Source organism: Gouania willdenowi, unplaced genomic scaffold (assembly GCF_900634775.1).
Source record: "Gouania willdenowi unplaced genomic scaffold, fGouWil2.1 scaffold_14_arrow_ctg1, whole genome shotgun sequence".
Taxonomy (NCBI): domain Eukaryota; kingdom Metazoa; phylum Chordata; class Actinopteri; order Blenniiformes; family Gobiesocidae; genus Gouania; species Gouania willdenowi.
This window is the reverse complement of record NW_021144899.1, coordinates 414,381-435,001: the sequence shown is the minus strand read 5'-3', so window position 1 is coordinate 435,001 and position 20,621 is coordinate 414,381. Positions and strand designations below refer to the sequence as shown.

At 35.3% G+C, this 20,621-nt stretch overlaps 3 protein-coding genes across 15 annotated transcripts in view; 1 reads left to right on the top strand and 2 right to left on the bottom strand.

The window, feature by feature from the left end:
* The window catches only part of LOC114458623 (forkhead box protein J1-B-like), a 137,289-nt gene that overhangs the window by 2,304 nt on the left and 114,364 nt on the right, over window positions 1-20,621 (bottom strand). The window lies entirely within an intron of this gene.
* Window positions 1-20,621, top strand: part of LOC114458605 (uncharacterized) — a 259,265-nt gene that overhangs the window by 161,220 nt on the left and 77,424 nt on the right. The gene's annotated exons all lie outside the window — the stretch shown is intronic.
* Window positions 1-20,621, bottom strand: part of LOC114458603 (cilia- and flagella-associated protein 44-like) — an 85,776-nt gene that overhangs the window by 889 nt on the left and 64,266 nt on the right. For all 9 annotated transcript variants that reach the window (XM_028441014.1, XM_028441018.1, XM_028441015.1 and 6 more), the window contains 6 exons: window positions 2,416-2,614; window positions 1,230-1,282; window positions 1,063-1,128; window positions 779-926; window positions 564-671; window positions 360-455 (listed from right to left, as the gene is read on the bottom strand). In XM_028441014.1, coding sequence (XP_028296815.1) covers window positions 396-455; window positions 564-671; window positions 779-926; window positions 1,063-1,128; window positions 1,230-1,282; window positions 2,416-2,614 — 634 coding nt within the window. In that variant the 3' untranslated portion in view covers window positions 360-395. The remainder of the gene's footprint in view (window positions 1-359; window positions 456-563; window positions 672-778; window positions 927-1,062; window positions 1,129-1,229; window positions 1,283-2,415; window positions 2,615-20,621) is intronic.

Below are 20,621 nucleotides of genomic sequence, written 5' to 3'. Positions count from 1 at the left end.
AACACATCTGAGATTAAACCTGTGTTCAGAGTGTGTCTGTGTCTGCACATCAGTTTAGATACACATTATTCTTGTTTTATAAGATTAAGATTAAAGATTAAATTTAAGATTAAAGATTAAGATTAAGATTAAAGATTAAATTTAAAGATTAAAGATTAAAGATTAAGATTAAGATTAAATCGGGGCTTTCGCCTTTAATTGGTCATGTAATGTTGTTACATACATGGAATTTGTCCTCTGCATTTAACCCATCCCTGAGGAGCAGTGGTAACTGGTGACTTGATTTCACATTTGTGGAAAATCTATTTTGAAATAAAATCAACATAAAATGAAGTGATGTTTTGAGTAATGATACTTACCGTTAGTATGTTAGTAATGTTTGTTATACAATCCCATCAGTAGGAGGGTGGAGGCAGACGTGGAGCTTTGGTTCGTGCTTTCTTACTCTTTGTCCCCTAAAAACAGACACGTGACAATTCTAGTCAGCTGATAAAACACTTCCACAGTCATGATGTCATCACCTCTAAGGTTGATGGGTAAACATTTCTGCGCAGTAGACTTACGTAATTCACTTTGTTGCTCCAGCCTGGGTTATTGAGAGCGTGTATATGAGCTTCCACTTGGGCTTCAGCTTGGAAGATCTGCCTTTTGTCTTCAGCCAAAGACTTCCACTGTGGATGAACAATAACAAAGTGTCACACACACACACACACACACACACACCAAAGACAAAAATGTGAAGATCACAGATCATTCATCGAGGAACAAACAAACTTACGCGTTCAGAAAGAACTCGATTGACTGCAGCACTGTTCTTAATGCCGAGCTCTTCCTGGACTGTCTTCCTCTCGCTTTTTAAGAACAGCATAAATGCGTTGGGAGGTTTCTTTACATACGTCCCCTTATCCTTCTCGTGTTTTCTTTTCCTGAAGGAACAAAACACAAACAGTGAGCAGGACAGGGAAACAGTAGCTGAGAGTAGTAGAGAGAGAGAGCAGGGAGACACTCTGATCTAGAGTTACTCAGGAAAAAAGACAATTAAAACAACTCAAGGACACTTACTTTGGAACTGGGACGGGTTCCAGGGCCTCTGGTGGCATGATAGCCAATAACTCATCCAACTCATCTCTACAAAGATAAAAACATAAACAGGCGGGATGAGAAATCATGTCACAAACATGTGGACCAACGTCTGTGATGGATCAGGTGTGTTTGTTTGCTTTGCTTACCGTTCTTCAAAAGAAGGAAAACACTCAGGTGGGAAGAATGGACTGCTGTAAAACTGGAGACACAAAAACATGAATATTAGACACCAGTTGCATTTTTCAATTACAATTACATCCTCAATAATAAATGTTCAAGTACAGCTATATTATGATTACGATGACCTGCATTTTTCCAATTACAATTCAAATTAGAAATATAATTTTCTCTCTGAAAGTCAATTACAATTACGTTGTCAATTTCTCATAAACCTCATAAAACGTGACCTTCCTCTTATGTTAGCTTTCTGTTAGTACCATGATAACGGGTCAGTTGTCTCCCACATCTTAAATCAGCTATAAAATACACTAAAAATTATTATCTATCATCCAATTTGTTTTTCATCTCTTGGTTACTTTGTTAGAATTCCTAATTAATGAAAAAAAATGATATTCATGTTCTTGGTGTGGGCGTCTGAGCCTCTTTTCTGTCAGTATACCCCTTAATTATTATTTTTTCCTTCAAATATTAAAATTGTCTGAACAGTAAAAAAAAGGCCATATTTTTCCATTGTTATGCTTTACTATATACAGCCATATCTCTGAAAGTGGGTGTTCTTCCACATTTTATTTATTTATTTATTTTATTTTTTACACCTTACTGGATTCTAACTCCAGTTTAAGTGAGTTCATCAAACTTGAACTAGTTGTTAGGTTCTTATGATAGCCTTAAATCAGGAAAAAATTCCCAGATTTTTACATTTTTGTGGCTTGCTACTGACCGTTTTTCGAGAATTTCCATTCCAATTACTATTAATTACAAAGTCAATTATCTGAACTCAGTTACAACTTTATTATGATTACAACTACAGTTTTTTTCCCCCAAATACAAATACAATTACAATTTTAATTATTTCATAATTGTAAATAATTATCAATTATGTGATTACAATTATATTTTACCCCAGCCATGGTATCAACCATACACCAAAAAACTACTGCTAGGGTCTGTCAAAGAAAACAAACTGAGTGATATTCCAATGCCACATAAGAACTGGATAAAAAGACCTAAATAAATCTATTAAAAACTGTGCTTCTAACAACAACAGAGTCATATAGAAGCACGAGGAAGGGCCTGTCTGTTCTTAATGGATGAACAAATGTATGCTGTGATGTTGCCCACATTGGCACCATGTGTTTCAGTGATTCTTACTTTGAGGTCTGTTAATGGTGGAGGAGGACATCTACAAACATGAGTAGATGATGTCACAGGGTAAGTCGCCCAGTGCACCAGTCCTGCAACCTCTGGATAGACCTGCACAATATCGGTGATCTCAGGTAGGAGATGCTTCAACTCCTCCTCCTCCTCCTCCTCCTTCACCAAAGGTTCCATCACCATGGATAATGGTGTCCTGTGATACAAAGAAATAAACAAGATACACACACACACACACACACACACACACACACACACACACACACACACACACACACACACACACACACACACACACACACACACAAAATTACTCCCAAAACACAAATCAACAATAAAATGCCCAAAAAAAAAAAAAAAATCAAAAATGACTTAAAGACACAACAACTACTTAAATGAACAAAATGACTCTGGAAACAACAAAAACATTATAGAATAGCTACAAAGACACACAAACTGTCAACAAAGTTACACAAAATGACAGGAAAATACAAAAAACAACAATAAAGAAAGTGACCCCAAAAACGCACAAATCAACAACAATACATGATAAAAATGCAGAAAAAGACAGAACATTACACAATATTACAATAAGAACCCCCCAAAAATTAACAAAAACACACATAATGACTCCAAAACCACACAAAATTACCCATATCTTGCGAAATTATTTGAATTCCAATTTTATGCAAATGAAATAATAGTTAGAGGTCGCACAAAACACTTGAAAATTGCTCTTCTATAACATACATAGCCAAAAAATTTAAATAAAAATACAACGGTTACAAAAAAGTGTTAGAACATCATTAAAAATAAGTCATTTTTGTGTAAATAGTGGTGTCCCACACTGCTATCAGCTGTATATCATGTGAATTAGTAGTTATATCTGTAATTATGTTGCTATTATTATCATACGTTGTGATAAATGACCTCCACATGTACTATGCTGCCGCCTGGTGGAATATAGTAGGAACTACTTTCCGGTCAAATAAAGCCTAATAAAACTTCTACTTACCTCATTTTGAGAGCAGGGGTTGTTAATATGTGAATTCCTTGTTGATAATGTCGAGAAAGGGTCGCTGACGATTCCTGACAGAGTTTTCCTTGCAGACTGCACAGCGCACTGCAGATACAACTGCTGGAAAACAGTTTGTTTTCTTTCTAACCGCTTATATAGGGTGAGAGATGGAAAACGTGAATTTAAATAATGCTCTTTTTTTTTTTTTAAAGTAACGTATTTGTTTTTGTCTCGTGTGGATGACGTAGTGGTTCCCAACCTTTATTGGGTTGTATCCCCATTCTGATATCACACATTTCTGGTGACCCCAGAGCAGGGCCAGCTTTAGGCCATGAATGAATAAAAATAAAATAAAATTAAAAAAAAAAAAAAAAAATGAATAAAAATAGATCGTTTTTTTTTTTTTTTTTTTTTCTTAAGTCAATACACAGTGTGTACACATTATTATTTATTTTAAATATCAAGACAAAACAATGCAATCATGCAAAACAACACATCATCGGGAAATATTTATATATATATATATATATAAAACCTATTTTGAAATGTAGAATAATGCACTATAATACAATATAATACTTACAGATATAGTGCAAATGTCTCGAGGGAACAATAAAAAAAATGGTGCAAAATCCATAATCTGCAAAACCCTACAATCAAAAGTTAAAATAAAATCTAAAAGTTTCAGTAGAAGGAACTTTCTACGTTCCTGTTTGGTTTTACTATTCAGCAACACATATCTTAAAATAATAAAAACAATGTGCAAACGACATGATAGAATGATATAGAATAGAACAAGAATTAAAGTAAAATAAAAAATAAATATGGGCAGAAGATTAGCAGGTACAGTTATAGATTTGTTCCATTTATTCATAACATCAGCATTAAAACTACCTACAAAAAAGTTTACAAGTAGAGGCTTTGATTTGGCTCAATATTATGTGGATTATGTCTGCAAAAAGTGCCCACATGTACACAAAATCATAACCAAACACTCGCCTATGGAGCATTTGTTGGAAAAAGTGAATTTCAGGTTTTGTACAGTCACCATGCAATAACCAAACACAGAATACAGCAAGTCCTACAATATACACAATGATTAAATTGGGCCAAAAACACGGAAAGAATCAATACCTGATGTGAACCATTTACACCGTTTGCACATCCACAAGCATGATCCTGTAAAAAAATGAAATAAAACATCTTCTAATTTGCCTTCATGTTTTTTGTTTTTTTTTGATAATAATTTAAAAAAACATTCATTTTGATCTTGGTCTGATTATTTCTTGAGAAAGAATTGTGATTTTACAATTATTTTTTCTATAATTAATTTCACATTACCATGATTTTTAAAATGTACTCCTGAATCTGAAATAAAAGATGATGATGATGATGAATAACTAAAATCACATTAATAATCTAATTTTCAATCAAACATAAATCACACCTGCTGTCTAAAAGATAAATACATACTACATATTATGCACTTCTCTCAGAGAAAACCTGCATAAAGGATAAAGGAAGTAAATAAATATAAATATTATGGATGCACCGAAATGTAAATTATTAGATCCTTTAAAGAAGTTTACACTGTAATGACAATTTTTGGCTACTTTCTTTTGGAGGTCAGATGATGAACAATTAAGCCTAGAATGTAAAACATGTATAAAACATCCCTTTAATTCACCCCAAAGAAGATTTATTTGGGTTGAGGTCAAGATTCTATAAAGAGGAAAGAGCCGACTCCAAACACAAAGTTGGGGATAGAAAATTGTCCAAATTGTTTAATGCTCAAGCGTAAAAGAACTCAGCGGCAGAGCAAAACAAAAAAGCTGTTATATGTGTAAGTGGTCTGTATGCCTACGTAATAGAATTTGTGTTTCCTACCATGGAAGTGTTTGGAACACCTGCAGATTAATCGATTGAATGCATGCATTCAATTGATTAATCTGAGTGAATCAATACTTTAGGTCTTTTTCAACTTTATTCAATCACAATTCATGATGAAAGTGAGATTCAAATAAAAATGATAATACAGTCATTTGCATTTCTTGGGTTTTTATTTACATCTAATAACAAATGGGAGTTTATTCTGAATTTTAAAACAACCTTAATGAACACTTTTTACAATATAAATGATTACAAAGGTTGCGCATGCTGACGTCACTTGTGTAGAAGCTAAATGCTTGTATGACTTAATGAAATGACTGAATATTTACTTCAGTTTTAGGCCTGTACATTATTATTTATTGTATACATGAATGTGTCAAATTACATGGAAAACCAAATATGAATGAATAAATGAATAAACGTGATAAAATAAAAAAGTTAAAATTTTAATACAAATAAACAAATATAAGTGGGAAAAATACAAATGTTAAAACATGATATAAATACATCATTAAATAAATGAATAAAATATGAATAAAAAATGGCCAAAAATTAAATACACAGCAGATTTATGAATTAAAGGGAAAATATTAAGAAAAATACAAATATATATATTTGTATTTTTATTTGTATATTTCGTAATTTTTTATTTATTTTTTGGCAAGTTTGGTTCTCCATTAAGTTATATTTATACTATATTGTGAATTGTTGAAATGTCACTGATTAATAAACATTTTCACTTATTTAAAAATGCATTGCCTGGTTAGGCAGTTAAGTTACCTCATTTATTAATTCAACCTTTTTATTATTATTATTATTTCATTTAACTAATCATTTTTTTAAATTTAAGCATGTATTTTTTAATTTGTTTGTAATCCCAGCAAAGTGCAGTAGTACTAAGTTTCATAGGCACAGACAAATCAGTGAAAACTGATAAATAACAAAATATCCACTATATTCTGTTCTATTAATATGATTTTTTATTTTTTTTTTTAACTTTATGCCAGTTTTGTAGCTTTTCTTTCAACACAATATCTAGAAGGCTCTTTAAAGGTACCATGTCATACTGCAGGCTGATTTGCGGGATACTTATGCATATTCATTCATTCATTCATTCATTCATTCATTCATTCATTCATTCATTCAAACTAACGTTTGAGGGAATCAATGAAAAAAACACTTTGGGCATGTGTATGAAGCCCTAATAGACCTTTTATCATATTTAAAGCACAGAAAAGTCAATTTCGCGTAACATGAGCCCTTTAAAAAGCATGTGAGCTAAAGTCATATTTTCACATTTGTTGTGGTTCGTCTGTGTAACTTATACATGACAAAGTGCTTCCCAAGTTTGGGTAAATGTAGACCTTCCAACCATTTATTAATGCTGGTTTCTTAAGATTTGGGGTATTTTCATTTTGGCTTGTCCTTTTTATGTCTTCTGTGTTTTGCTACATTTGGTGGAAACAGTCTGACTGTGTTGTATTTAAAAGATTTATTAGAAATATGAGCACACACTGCCAAATCTCCTCTTTTCCAGATATTGTCAGTTATCTGGATCAATGATCCTGATCATGGTACCAGGATCATTCATATCATTTCCTATTAATAATAATACATTATTGGTCCAAATGTATGGTCACCCCCATTTTTTCATAAAATTGCGATGACATGCACAACCCTGATCAAATAGAACTTGGTGGCTAATAATAATCAAATTTCATAAAGATCAGTCAATAAAAAAACGAGATATGAATTTTCAAAAATTAATTGAAGAAAGATAGGGATTTTTTAGATTTTTCAAACTGATCCAGAAATACAGATTCCCTCCTCAATGTCATGGAATTTTCCATCAGGTAGGGTTTATCTTTTTTTTGTTTTTAATAACTTCTTTTGATGTAAACTTTGTAAATTGTGTTCTACATGTAAATGATACATTTTATTTTATACAATATGCACAACACAATTGTTGCTATTCTTAATATGTATTATCTTCGTGTGTACATTGTTCTATGTGTGTGAGAGAGAGCGCTTTTATAACATTTATAACTTAATTGTACATTTTGTTCTGCATATATATATATATATATACTGTATATAGTGAAAGCCTATTTTATTATTTTATTAAAATCTTATAGTAGTGCACAAATGTAGCTATTTTATAACATTTAATCTTTTCATGTGTACATGAGAGAGAGAGAGAGAGAGAGAGACAGCCTGAAGCCTGAAGACATTTTCCTCTTCTTTTTCAGAACGAGTGGAGCATCCCCATACAGCACAGCAAACTGCATGACAAGTTATGAATGTTTCTGACTTTGTTAGACATTTATTTAATGAATTTATCTTGGTACATAAGTGAATAGAAAGAAACAATCTAATGTCTATTTTTATATATGTATGAACATAATAAAAACGTTGTATACATCCTGTACACCAGGGGTCACCAACCTTTTTGAAACCAAGAGCTACTTCTTGGGTACTGATTAATGCGAAGGGCTAGCAGTTTGATACACACTTAAATAAATATAGCGGGGGGGGGGGGGGGGGGGGGGGTGGTAGTTTGCTTTTTAAAGAGAAAATGAAATAATTCAATTTCAGTGTTCTTTTATTTGAAAACACATATAAAGTAAAGAACAAATTCCACAGTACCCGTGCAAATGGTAAATGGTGGTTTCATTGCCTTCTTGTAAACAGCATAGAAGAGTAATTTTTGCTGGAAGACTTCCCAGCGCTCTCTCAGCTCCTTGACATAGTTGTGCTGTCCGTTGGAAATGATTCTCCCCATTTCGTCGAGGGCCTTAAAGGTATCAGAATGTTACTACAGGATTCCTTAAGATGAGGCAAGGGCAGCTGGCTGCAGTTTAGACAGCTGCCTAATACACATGCAAAACTAAATTAAACAAAATCTAAGGCATTAGTGGAATTTATGAGAGTATCAGCAAACTATAAACAAATAAAAACCTACATGGTCAATGTCTTTGAAGCAGGGATAGGCGTCAATTATCTTAGCTGCCTTGTCCGGCTCTTTTAGCAGGTCTGCATCTATGAAGTTTCTCCTTGCTTCAAATTCTAAATCCAAAAGTTGGGCAACTGCCTCCTTGTCTTGTTTTGGCTTTCGAAACATTTCTTGCAGTGTTTTGTAGTGTCTGGCCTGGGAAATCTGGCTGTCGTGCAGTTTGGGACCTACACCAAAAATGAATAAAAAAACAATAATGTTCAATGTCTTTTTTCATTGAACAAATACATATGCAAAAAAATAATATTCATAATAATCAAAATATCAAGAGAAATATCAAAATCATACAATATGGTCAATGTGCAAATTAATAGTAATACTAAAATTTCAAAACCAATTCAGATATTAAGAAAAAAACTACACATGATACCAATATTCACTTTCTATTAGGATACCACAGTAGTAATATTAATAATAAAAACAAAGCTTGTGTACACAATCTCATTTACAGTACCAAGCTTTTATTTCTGTTCTTTTGCTGCTAGAGATCCACAAGGTGACTTGCCTGATCTAACTAGGTTCTCGCTGGCCGTATTAGGAGAGTGAACCTGTGGGCTTTCTGGGGTGCAAATGGTGTTTCTTGGAGAGACATTAGAAGAGCACGGGCTCAAGTCCAGGACTGGCTCTTCTCCCTCGTCTGTGAGTTCCTTGCCTGTAGTGTTCTCAAATGAAAGGCGTCTTCTTTTCCCATTGCCTCTCGATGGTGTAGCTCCTTGCCATTTTCGTGGAGACTTGATGTTTTGGAGTCTCTTGCTGAGCTTCTTAAAGATATCGGACTGTAACACAAAAAAGTAATAACATTGTAAAAAGTTTTTTAAAATACAGCAGCGTCTTTCGAAAAACAAAGTAAAGACATATTCAAAACAGGTCTACTTGTAAGATATGGTTACAAGACCATACACAATAAGACAAGGCAATGTCAGGAAAAAAGTTTGGTGCCAGTTTATCGCACAAATACTACCCCATTACACCTCTAGCCCTGGACAAATTAAAGTTTAAAAAAGAAAACATTAACAGTGTGCTGTCAACAAAAAATTATCAATCAATAAGTAAAACATAGGTTGATTAAATACAGTATCAAGAAAATGACTTGATTAATTACTTTTCTAAAATAATTTTCAGTCCAATATCATCTTCATAAATGCTTTATATACTGTTGTCATTGTCAACATTGTATTAATAAAATAAACATTTGTTAGCAAAACAATAAATCTTCATAAATGCTGAGACATCATCTCTACAGTTGTGTGCGAAAGTCAGGGCACCCCTTTAAAAATGGCATATTTTATATATTTAAAAAGTTATATTCATATTTACTGTCTCTCTGGTATATGGGAAAAGACAATATTGTCAGGAAACATTAATGCATAGTTGCATTTTATTTTATAAATTGAACAAAATTACAAAAATGAAAAACATAATTTTGGCATGTGCAAAAGTCGGGGCACCCTACAGCATCAGTACCTTCAGTACTTAGTAACACCCCCTCTGGCAGATATCACAGCTTGTAAACGCTTCTTATAGCCAACAACAAGTCTCTGGATTCTATTATTTGGGATTTTTCCCCATTCTTCCTTGCAAAAGGCTTCCAGTTCTGCAATATTCCTAGGACGTCTTGCATGCACAGCTCTTTTAAGATTGACCCACAGATTTTTGATAATGTTTAAGTCGGGAGACTGTGAAGGCCATTCCAAAACCTTCAGCTTGCGTTTCTTGAAGTAGTCCATGGTGGATTTGGAGGTATGTTTAGGATCATTATCCTGTTGTAGAAGCCATCCTCTTTTCAGCTTTAGCTTTTTTACAGATGCTGTGATATTTGCCTCCAGAATTTGCTGGTATTTAATTGAATCCATTCTTCCCTCCACCCGAGCAATGTTTCCTGTCCCACTGGCTGCAACACAACCCCAAAGCATGATGGATCCACCCCCATATTTAACAGTTGGCAAGGTGTTCTTTTCATGAAATGCTGCTCCTTTTTTTCTCCAAACATACCTTTGCTTATTGTGGCCAAAGAGTTCTATTTTAACTTCATCAGTCCACAGCACTTGTTTCCAAAAGTCATCAGGCTTCTGTAGATGTTCTGTTGCATATTTTTGACGTTGTATTTTATGATGAGGTCGTAGATAAGGTTTTTTTCTACAGACTCTTCCATGAAGGTCTTGTTTGTGCAAGTATCGGCGCACAGTGGAAGGGTGCACCACCACTCCTGAGTCTGCTAAATCTTCCTGGAGGTCTTTTGAAGTCAAATGTGAGTTTTGGTTTACCTTTCTGACCAGACTACGAGCTGTTCTCTCTGAGAGTTTCCTTGGTCTTCCAGATCTCTTCTTGACCTCCACAGTTCCCCTCACCTGCCATCTCTTAATTATGTCTCGCACTGTGGAAACTGCAAGCTGAAAACGCTTTGCTATCTTCTTGTAGCCCTCCCCGGCATTGTGGGCATCAATTACTTTCATTTTTTCTGTCTTACACAGCTTCTTAGAGGAACCCATGGTTGCTGAGTGTTTGTACAAGATTTGTGGAGTCGCCGTATTTAAGAAACCCTCAAATTGGCACCAGCTGGCACTCCCTATTGACAATTGTTGACACATGCTTCAGGACCAATGAGCTGGTAGAGGTCTGAGCTTGTAAAAAGAATCTGACACTTTGAAACTCTCAGGGTGCCCCGACTTTTGCACATGCCAAAATTATGTTTTTCATTTTTGTAATTTTGTTCAATTTATAAAATAAAATGTAACTATGCATTAATGTTTCCTGACAATATTGTCTTTTTTTCCCATATACCAGAGAGACAGTAAATATGAATATAACTTTTTAAATATATAAAATATGCTGTTTTTAAAGGGGTGCCCTGACTTTCGCACACAACTGTATGTGTTGTCTATGGGCCAGTATATTATTATCATCGTATACAACACTTACCCATGGACAGCTGGTGTTTGCCCAGTCAGCAACCATTGGATAGTAGTCCATGATTCGTCTGGCCATGGCCTGCAGCCCCACTTTTGTGGGGTATTACAGGCAGTCAGTCCCACCTGACGCTCTCACAGCAGTTATCATGCTGATAATCGTATTTCTTATCAGTCTACAGTACAGCTCTTTAGAAAGCCGGCACTCCCTTTCTCGCCCAATGCGTTTAAATTCAAAATATTCTCTCCTCACATGCTCTAATTCACTGTCAGTATAAATCACATATTGTGGGCTTGGGAGCTGCACAACTAAAGGACTTATTTTAACTGCAGGATGAACAGGACCCTCACTTTCTTCTGTTGCCTGCTCCTGGACACATGAAATACAAGCAGAAGAATGTGGTATTTAGAACAGACCAAAACATTAAGTTAATGCTCAAGGATAACTTACCACAGGGTGGGCCAGGTCCCAAATGGCTTTCCTTCTTCGAAAGTGTTCCGGCCCAGGATAGAGGTCCTTTAAATCTTCTCTCGTTAAGGTCGGCAGGACGTCTGCATCCACATTTGCAGCTGGCGCAAATAGAGAAATGTTATTAATTTTAAAAGTCATATATGATTCTGTGGTCATAACTGCTCGAAATTTCAAGTTTGTAAAATGTTTAAAGGAGGTTTTAAAATGTGAAATATTTATTTTAGCTGAACTAGATTGTGTGCACAGGTAAGAAACACAGAAAAGTAAAGATCCTGAACTTCAAAATAGTGCAGATCCCAAGCGCTAATTATGTGAAGTACTTTGACATTATTTTAGACCATGTTAGGAAAGAGTATTTTTTATTAAAACACATTGGATGAGATAGGCTTTCCTTATCCATGAAGGTCTAAAGGTAGGGATGTAACGATTCACTCAACTCCCGATACGATTCGATTCACGATACTGGGTTCACGGTACGATTCTCTCACGATTTATTTTACAAAATGGGACTGTAGACAAATTTTTTTTTTGGGAAAAAAACTAGAAAATACTGTATTATTTTCCTTTTATATTTCATTGTCAAAAGAATCCCTTGATAAACTATTCAAAACAATGCAATTTAACTAAAAATAAATCTTGAATGAAATAAATAAAGGAATAATACAAATGACAATGAAGCCTATTAATTTAAATTCTGGTTCTATAATAAACAATGCAAAACTGCATAATAGTTCTTTTTCTTTTTAAAAGTGCAACTGAAAATGTATTTTGTTCCTTAACAATTGGACTTTAAAAAAAAAAACCCGTGATTACACTGATTTACGCCATATTTGTTTGGACCAGCAGAGGGTGCTGGTAACACAGTGGTCGGTTGGCATGCAGAAATTCTTGCAGTGAAGAAGAGAAGCTATCCTAGCAGACAGAGCTAATAGAAAAACGTGACTTTTACAGATATTCAAGTAATATTACAGATATTCTTTCGGTGCTAAAGGGGTAATGAATCATTTATTAACATATTTAAGAGTAGAAGGCGGCCAGAAAGAAAGTATTAGCAGACTCCGCCCGCCGCCTACACTTGTGGATAGGTTAAAAAAAGTACTGCGATTCAATTTTCAGAAAATCAATATCAACCGTGATACCTATGAATCGATTTTTAACTGCCTTACGATTAATCGTTACATCCCTATCTAAAGGCTGCTAAAAATAGCCTGGCTTCAATTATAAAAATGTAACCATATACGTTAAAGGAATAGGCCACCATTTTTGCATACTGAAACATGCTCTTACCTGAGCTTAGACAAGTTGATACGTACCTGTCTGGTCTTTGTGCGTTACCGTTGAAGAGCATGGTAGCTTCCAACTTCACCCCTGTTTGGAGCTATAGGAATATACTGGGAAAGGCCAATTGCTAACAACATCTTTGGTCATTTTGCATGACTGAAGGCATGCACAAAGACTAGACAGGTACTCATCAACTCGTCTAAGCACAGGTAAGAACATATCTCAGTCTGTAAAAACGGTGGCCTGTTCCTTTAAGGTTTACCCATGGCAACCCGGCAGTTAACCCAATTGTTCTTCGACTCTTTTGTTCTCTATTAGTCATACAAAATGGCATTAATTTGAGTTTTTGAATACACTACTCAAATTACATTCATAAATGTGTTACTCATTTATTATACCATATTTCACAGTCGGAATCTTTTTTTATTCTTACCTTTTAAAACCTCGACTGCCACACGGTCAAGTTCCATACTGTAAAGGACAATTTGTCAAAGTAATCATATATATATTTTTTTACTTTATTTGCCTTGTGTAAACATCACCAGTCTCCATCTTCTCCACCATGGGCATGGCTCGATGTCTGACCCGCACCCGCCATCAGCTACAAAAAACAAAACAAAAAAATAATTATCCAGTCCAACAAACCCTGTACATGTTGTGCCTTTTTGATTTGCAAATGTATCCCAATCTATTTTTTTTTTTAATAGTAAAGCTGCTAAATGTATTTAGCATAATTTGATATTAGCCTGGCTAACTTCCTAACGTTAGCTAATTATCCAGGCTATTATTAAATGACTCGTCCATTTTTGAAAGAAAAGAGTTATAATAGTCCACTTTAGTAACGAACGCCAAAGGGTGTCATCATCAAAGAATTAATATTATTTGCCTAAAATATCTTATTCCCGTGGTTCTCTTTGCTCAAGTTTTGTCGTTTTCTTGTATGAACTCTGAACGATCTCCTCGCGACGGCTCCCTGGCGCCTTCTGTGGCTGTCGAAAGTGAATTCCAATTAGCCTGAAATGGGGGTGCGTTTTCTGTTTCAGGACAAACCATAAATTAAAGGTCTCGTTAGTAATGGAATATTCACTAATAATTTATGACAATACAAGACAATACGCAAACTGTGTAAAATATAACTGATCAGATATAAAAAAAAGACATTTAGGTTACCTGACTCAATTCCAAATGGTATAGTCCGCCCCCGACCTCGCCCCAACGTAGTACAGCTGTTATTTTCAAAATCCTCTCTCTTTCACGATGGCGGCGGGATGGCGCTGTGTCATTTGTTTCGTGTTCATGGCATTGACTTTAAAAGTACTACTTAGCCATGTCAACAAAGCTCATGGACGCAATCCTAAATTTCGTGCTATTTGTGGAATAGATGGATGCACAGAAAAATATCAAGTATTTAATTCATTCTACTACCACGTCAAACGAAGACATGCATCCTACCTGGCTAATGGACGCCCACCACCGGTCACTTCTACATTGACTCACTCGCACGGTCTTGGAGATGAACGGTTCGACATACCCATTTTCTCCGGCTGTGCTTCATCCATTCATTCTACCGGCAGTGCTACCAGCAATACTGAAGCGGACTCCACCACCCTCGAAGCTAACGAAGCTAACGGCTTAAACGCAACTCTAGGTGGGACCACCGAACAAGAGCTCCTGGATGAAGAAGAGGAAAGGCACAGTCAACCTCTTGATGTTCAACCCCTTGAAGCCCAAATAACCCCTGACACGGTAAGCATAATCGACTAGCGTAATATGTTTCAGTGAATCTTCACACAATGTCACCAGGTTAGCTTAGCTACATTCGTTTCAAAATAGGACTTACTGAGACAGGCTAACGTAGCATTGAGAAAGAAAGAAAAAAGATTAACATGAATGCGGAGTATAACATGTAGGTGTTTGCCCATTGTAGACAATTAACGTCTATAATTGTGACAACCCAGCTGTTAATGTATACTGCAAATGTTACATACTTACCGTTAGCAGTAGCTGCGCACGATGTTTACAGTAGAGTCCACTAGCATGCAGCTTACACCTGGTAGGTCCCGTCCTTCAACTGTACAGGTAACCGGTAGGATTATAATGCGCGATGCAGAGGACACATCGCCAGACAGGTTTTTAGGCTGCAATTTAGCTGTTGTTTCACAGCCTCACAAATTTAAATTCACTTTAGCATTCATAACAGTGGTGTAGCACTTACTTGGTGCAACCCATTAGGAATGGGATGTTTAAACATGTAAACATGCATATTTCTACTAAAGTTATGACCTGTAATAAATATTGTATCAATGAGAACTTACCTTTTTTTTTTTTTTTTTTTTTTTTTTAACTACATGTTTATTTGTGGTCAAGTTTACAAAACCACCGTCATTGGTATATAATGTAAAATTGAGAATAATATGTTATAAAATGTTATAAATAATTTGATCAATTAAGGGCATAAAGTGGGAATTAAATGGGACAATTATATACAGTGCCAATGGCTAATAATTCTCTTGTTTCATGTCTCATTTCTTTTATACAGGCTTTAACCAGACGTGCTGCTGCATTCACCGTTGATGTTCGCGAAAGATGCTGCATTTCTCGGGTAAAGTATCTACCTATTTTTTAAATCATTCTTTGTCTGAGGCACAGAATGGCGGGGAAATTTGCATAGAGTGCACCATAAACACCATGTGTTATGGCAACAAAATTAATATCGAGCACCAGTGTCTGCGTACATTGGTGTATGAATGGGTGACTGGTTCCTTATTGTAATTCATGTTGGGTGTAGGATACATATGTATGTGTATATACGTATATATGCATATGTTTGTATCCATAAAATAAAGAGTACGTCCTTAAGACTGCTCTACTGTAAAGTGTCTTGAGATACCATTGGCTATGATTTGGCGCTATACAAATAAAGATTGATTGATTGATTTTGATAAAGGTAGAAAAGCGCTTTATAAGTTGAGTCCATTTACCATGGGGCTATTTCCATTTATTTTTCATTGATTTTTTTTTTATTGTGGTGCTGCTTTTCCGGCACATTTTTCTCATGTTATCATCCTTGATTTGACGCTTTTTTTCACAAAGCGTTTAGATTTGGATAATGCCAAATTGGACAAAATAAGCTCGGTTCAGTTTGGGGTTAAGAGATAGAAAATTACTGTTTCTTTTATTTTTATTTTTTGTTTATTTTTTTGGTCAATTGGTAAAGGGGGTTGTGCCAGAAAAATACAAATACTTTTATAGTGGAAATTTTGAGAAAAATGAAAAAGAAAAGGAAATTAACTGCTCAAATAAACTACTACTACTAATAATGATAATTTTCTTTGTTTCTTATTGCAGGGGAATGTCAACAACATAGTGGCAGAAGTGCAACAGTTTCAATTTGCCCTTTTGGAAAACCTGCGAGAGAGAGTAAGGAATGTTTTTGAAAGACATGGACATATGGACAACATAGAGCAGCTTCCTAATGAGACAATGGCAACAATTGTTGACTTCCCCGATCCTTTCGCCTCCTTGACCACGAGTTACATGCAGGACCAAACTATTAAAGAACTTTTTCATCCAGTTGAACCTGAAGAGGTCATCATCTCACAGAAGCTCTGTAGAGTTAAGAGAGGTGGAACAAGGGTACTTAAAACTAGGAACATTTGTTTTTATTATGTGCCTCTCATCAAAAGTTTGGAACAATTTCTGTGTAACCCGAGAATATCCAATATGATTCATCACCCAACAAACTGTAGCAAAGATGGCTTTCTTAAAGACATTGTTAATGGAAGCCTTTTCAAAACTCATCCTTTATTTTCTGTTAAGCGCACAGCATTACAGTTAATTTTATATTCAGATGAAATCGAAATCTGCAATCCTCTTGGTGCACATGCTTCTGTTAACAAACTACTGATGTTCTATTACTCATTAGGAAACATTGAGCCAAAATTTAGATCAAAGCTTCCAGCCATAAGACTTCTCGCAATTGCGAAAGCTAAGGATATTTCAGAGGCTGGTGTTGATGTTATTTTGGAGCGAATCGAAAAGGATTTAAAGAAGCTCTACAGTGGTACAAGAGTCAAAACTGGAAGCACGGAAACAAATATCTTTGGTGCTGTAATATCAGTATGTGGGGATACCCTTGCTCAGCACGATCTAGCTGGGTTTAAATCTGGGGTTGGTTTTGCTTTTAGCAAGTGCAGGCATTGTGAGTGTGACTTTAACAGTATGCAAAGCAACTTTGACGAGAATGATTTTACCCCAAGAACATTACAAAATCATATCAGACAGTGTGAAGAAATGGAGAGGGCCAGTACAGAATTTCTTAAAAAATCCCTAATGACCACTTATGGCCTTAATAGAAGGAGCAAACTTGTCGATTTCCCAGCTTTTGATTTAATCCGGCAAACCCCACAGGATATAATGCATGTCTTACTTGAGGGTGTGGTGCCCTATGAAATGAAATGCGTGTTAAAGGCTCTCATTTTGTCTGGAGACACTGAATTGGACTCCATAAACACAGGTATACAAGGCTTTTCTTTTTCACCGGTTGATGTACGCGACAAACCATGCCCCATCACTGTAAATACTTTATCCTCAAATGATAACAAACTTAAACAGTCTGCAGGGCAGATGTTGGTGTTCATGAAAATATTTCCATTTATTGTAAACAGCATCAGTACTAATGTATATGTTCAGTTTATAATAGGATTACTTGAAATATCTCAGATCATATTTTCCCCAGTTATAGCCATTGAAACATTGGAAAAACTCAGGAGGATGATTGAACTACACCTAAAAGAGTTTACTAATCTTTTCCCTGCCAACAACATAACTCCCAAACAGCATTATATGATACATTTTCCTTCACAAATTGAGGCCCTGGGTCCCCTGAGAAGACATATGTGTATGAGGTTTGAATCCAAACACAGATTTTTTAAAAAGTGGTCTTCAAAATTGAACTATAAAAATATTTGCAAATCTCTTGTCCAGCACAATCAAATTGTTGAAAGCACACAAAATGAGAACAATAATATTTTTACCCATGAGAAAGATCTAGGCCCTGTGGGAGAAGTGTCAAATTTCCAATATGTTGAGTCAAAGCTCAGAGATTTTCTAAACATTGTCGATGTCCAGCATGTAATTTCTGTCAAGTGGGTTACATCAAATGGTAACACTTACATAACTGGAAAAAGCTTGATTATTACAGACACTGATAATGGATTGCCTATTTTTGGACTGATTAATAATATTTTCATTGTTGATTCGGTTTTATTTTGTTGTGAATATCAAGTTCATGAAACACTAGATTTTAATAGAAATTTGCTATCATATGAAATTACTGTACCAAATGTTGCCATGGCCACAGAAATGATTAATTTGGAGAAACTGAAGGATTACACTGCATATCAAGCTGTTATGCTCAATACCAAGATGTATGTTCCAAGAAAATATGATCTTACTGATGTATTGTTGGTAAATTAAAATGTTTAATAAACAAACTGTAAATATTGAGTTATTGACTCTTGTTTAAATGTATGTTGTTGTTCTCTACACTGGGTAGCTCGGTTGGCCCATTCATTGCGTAAATTCAAATGCCCATTATAATGACAACAAATGTGCATGTGATGTCATATCAACAGCATGGCAGACTGCATTCTATTACGGCAACAGCATAACAACCAAACGGTAAATTTGCAATGTTACGAAAGTAACTATGCTGACTTGCTGCTTATTTGGCTCCTGTTGGCGTAATGGAATGCTATGCTGTTGCTATGCTATAGAACACACAAAATCTTAAAACAAGAAAAAATCTCTTACTGTTCACTGGTTTTGGCATCTGCATGCGTGATATAACTTGAATTTGTATAAAATCTACTTAAAATAAGATATAATATCTATGAACGATTGCTCTAGAAAGAATAACTTAAAACAAGTCAAATTATCTTAATAAGAACGTGTCCTAATAAGTGAAAACATCTAGAATCTAAACTTCTAAGATTAATATTCTTAATTTGAGTCAGTTTCACTTGGTTAGGAAATTCATTTTTATAGTGTACCTCTGTTTTAGATACTTTTGTCACTTACAGAGATGTCTTGTTTGCCACAGCTCATCGGCTTTATTCATCAACAGCTAACGACTCATTTGATTAACATCATTCAGCACGTACATGTTATTGTACCTGAATGGAAGCCAAACATAAGTAAGTCATTACAATGTGCCGAGTATGATTAAAATATCTGCACAAGTAAAGTCATTTTTTTTAAATAATTTGAGGCCATTTTGGCTTATTTTTACCCTTTTTCTGCAGCTACGTCAAACTTTCCATATTTTAACCTTTTTTAATCACTTTTTCTTGACATATTTTTGCTCCTTTTAATGAATTTTTGCGACATTACTCCCATTTCTGCCACTTCCTCATCACATTGAAATGCCTTTTCTGCACCGATAAACCCTTTCCACCACTTTTACACTTAATGTCACATATGTTGACCCATTATTGTTACTGTTAACCTCTTTTCACCATATTTCATGCTTACTTTTGCCAATTTATCCACATTCACGCCAGTTTAAATTGTTCTCACATTTCTGCCAATTTTAAGCCAATATTGTCTAAAAAAAAAAACCAGACCAGCCCACCAAGACGATGCCTACCCATGTATATTAGGGCTGGTACATCACGATATGATACTGTCATTGCCCACGATAACGATTATATCACGATACAGCGATATCATACATTATGATATCTGTTACTGAAGAAATTCAGAATTTATTGACTGCACTGAATCCATTTCACAGGAAATACAAAACATTGTATGAATGACAGACAAGTAAAAAAAAGTGTATACTGCACAGTGTCTCTTCTTAACACACACACACACATGCACGCGCAGGCACACACACACACACACACACACAAATCACCACCCCTGCACGAAGAAATGTTAAACGCTAAATAAACAGTTTTTTTTTTGCACCCGCACATATACCCCTACAAATGCTATTTAACTACGTGTTGTGTTTCCCCGGGTGATGATGTGGAGGATGAATAAGGATCGTAGATGAAACTGGCTTGCATAATAACACAAAGTTTATTAACACAAGCAGAATCAAAAGAACAGGGGAGAGACAAAACCCTGTGAGAGCAGCCAGGGTCAGATTTACTCTGAAGCAAGAACAGGAGAGAAAAGCTTATATCTTTCACGTGATGTGAATTTTGCATGTGAACAGGCAATCAGCTATTTCCACCAAATTATCAGAATTGTGTTTGCTTTGTAAGAACCCACAGCCATGTCACCAATCGTGATTGGCAATATGCCAGCAAAGGTTCAGGTATTAATCGTAAATTGAATTCCACGTGCTTGGAGTTGGAATTTTCACTAAACCGGACCCTTTATCCCAGTAATTTCTCTAATGGAGTGAGTTATTTGCTGATACCACATATTTCTGCTTATCCATGTATTTAAAATTTGCAACACTGAGGCATCAAACCCCAGGTATTCAACCATGTCTCCCGCTTTTTAACGTGCAAAGATTTTGAGACATTTCTTCTGGTGTCAAATCTCCGTCCGAATACTCATCTGGTGATATAGTCACACTATCTATCTCACCGCAGTCGTTATCAG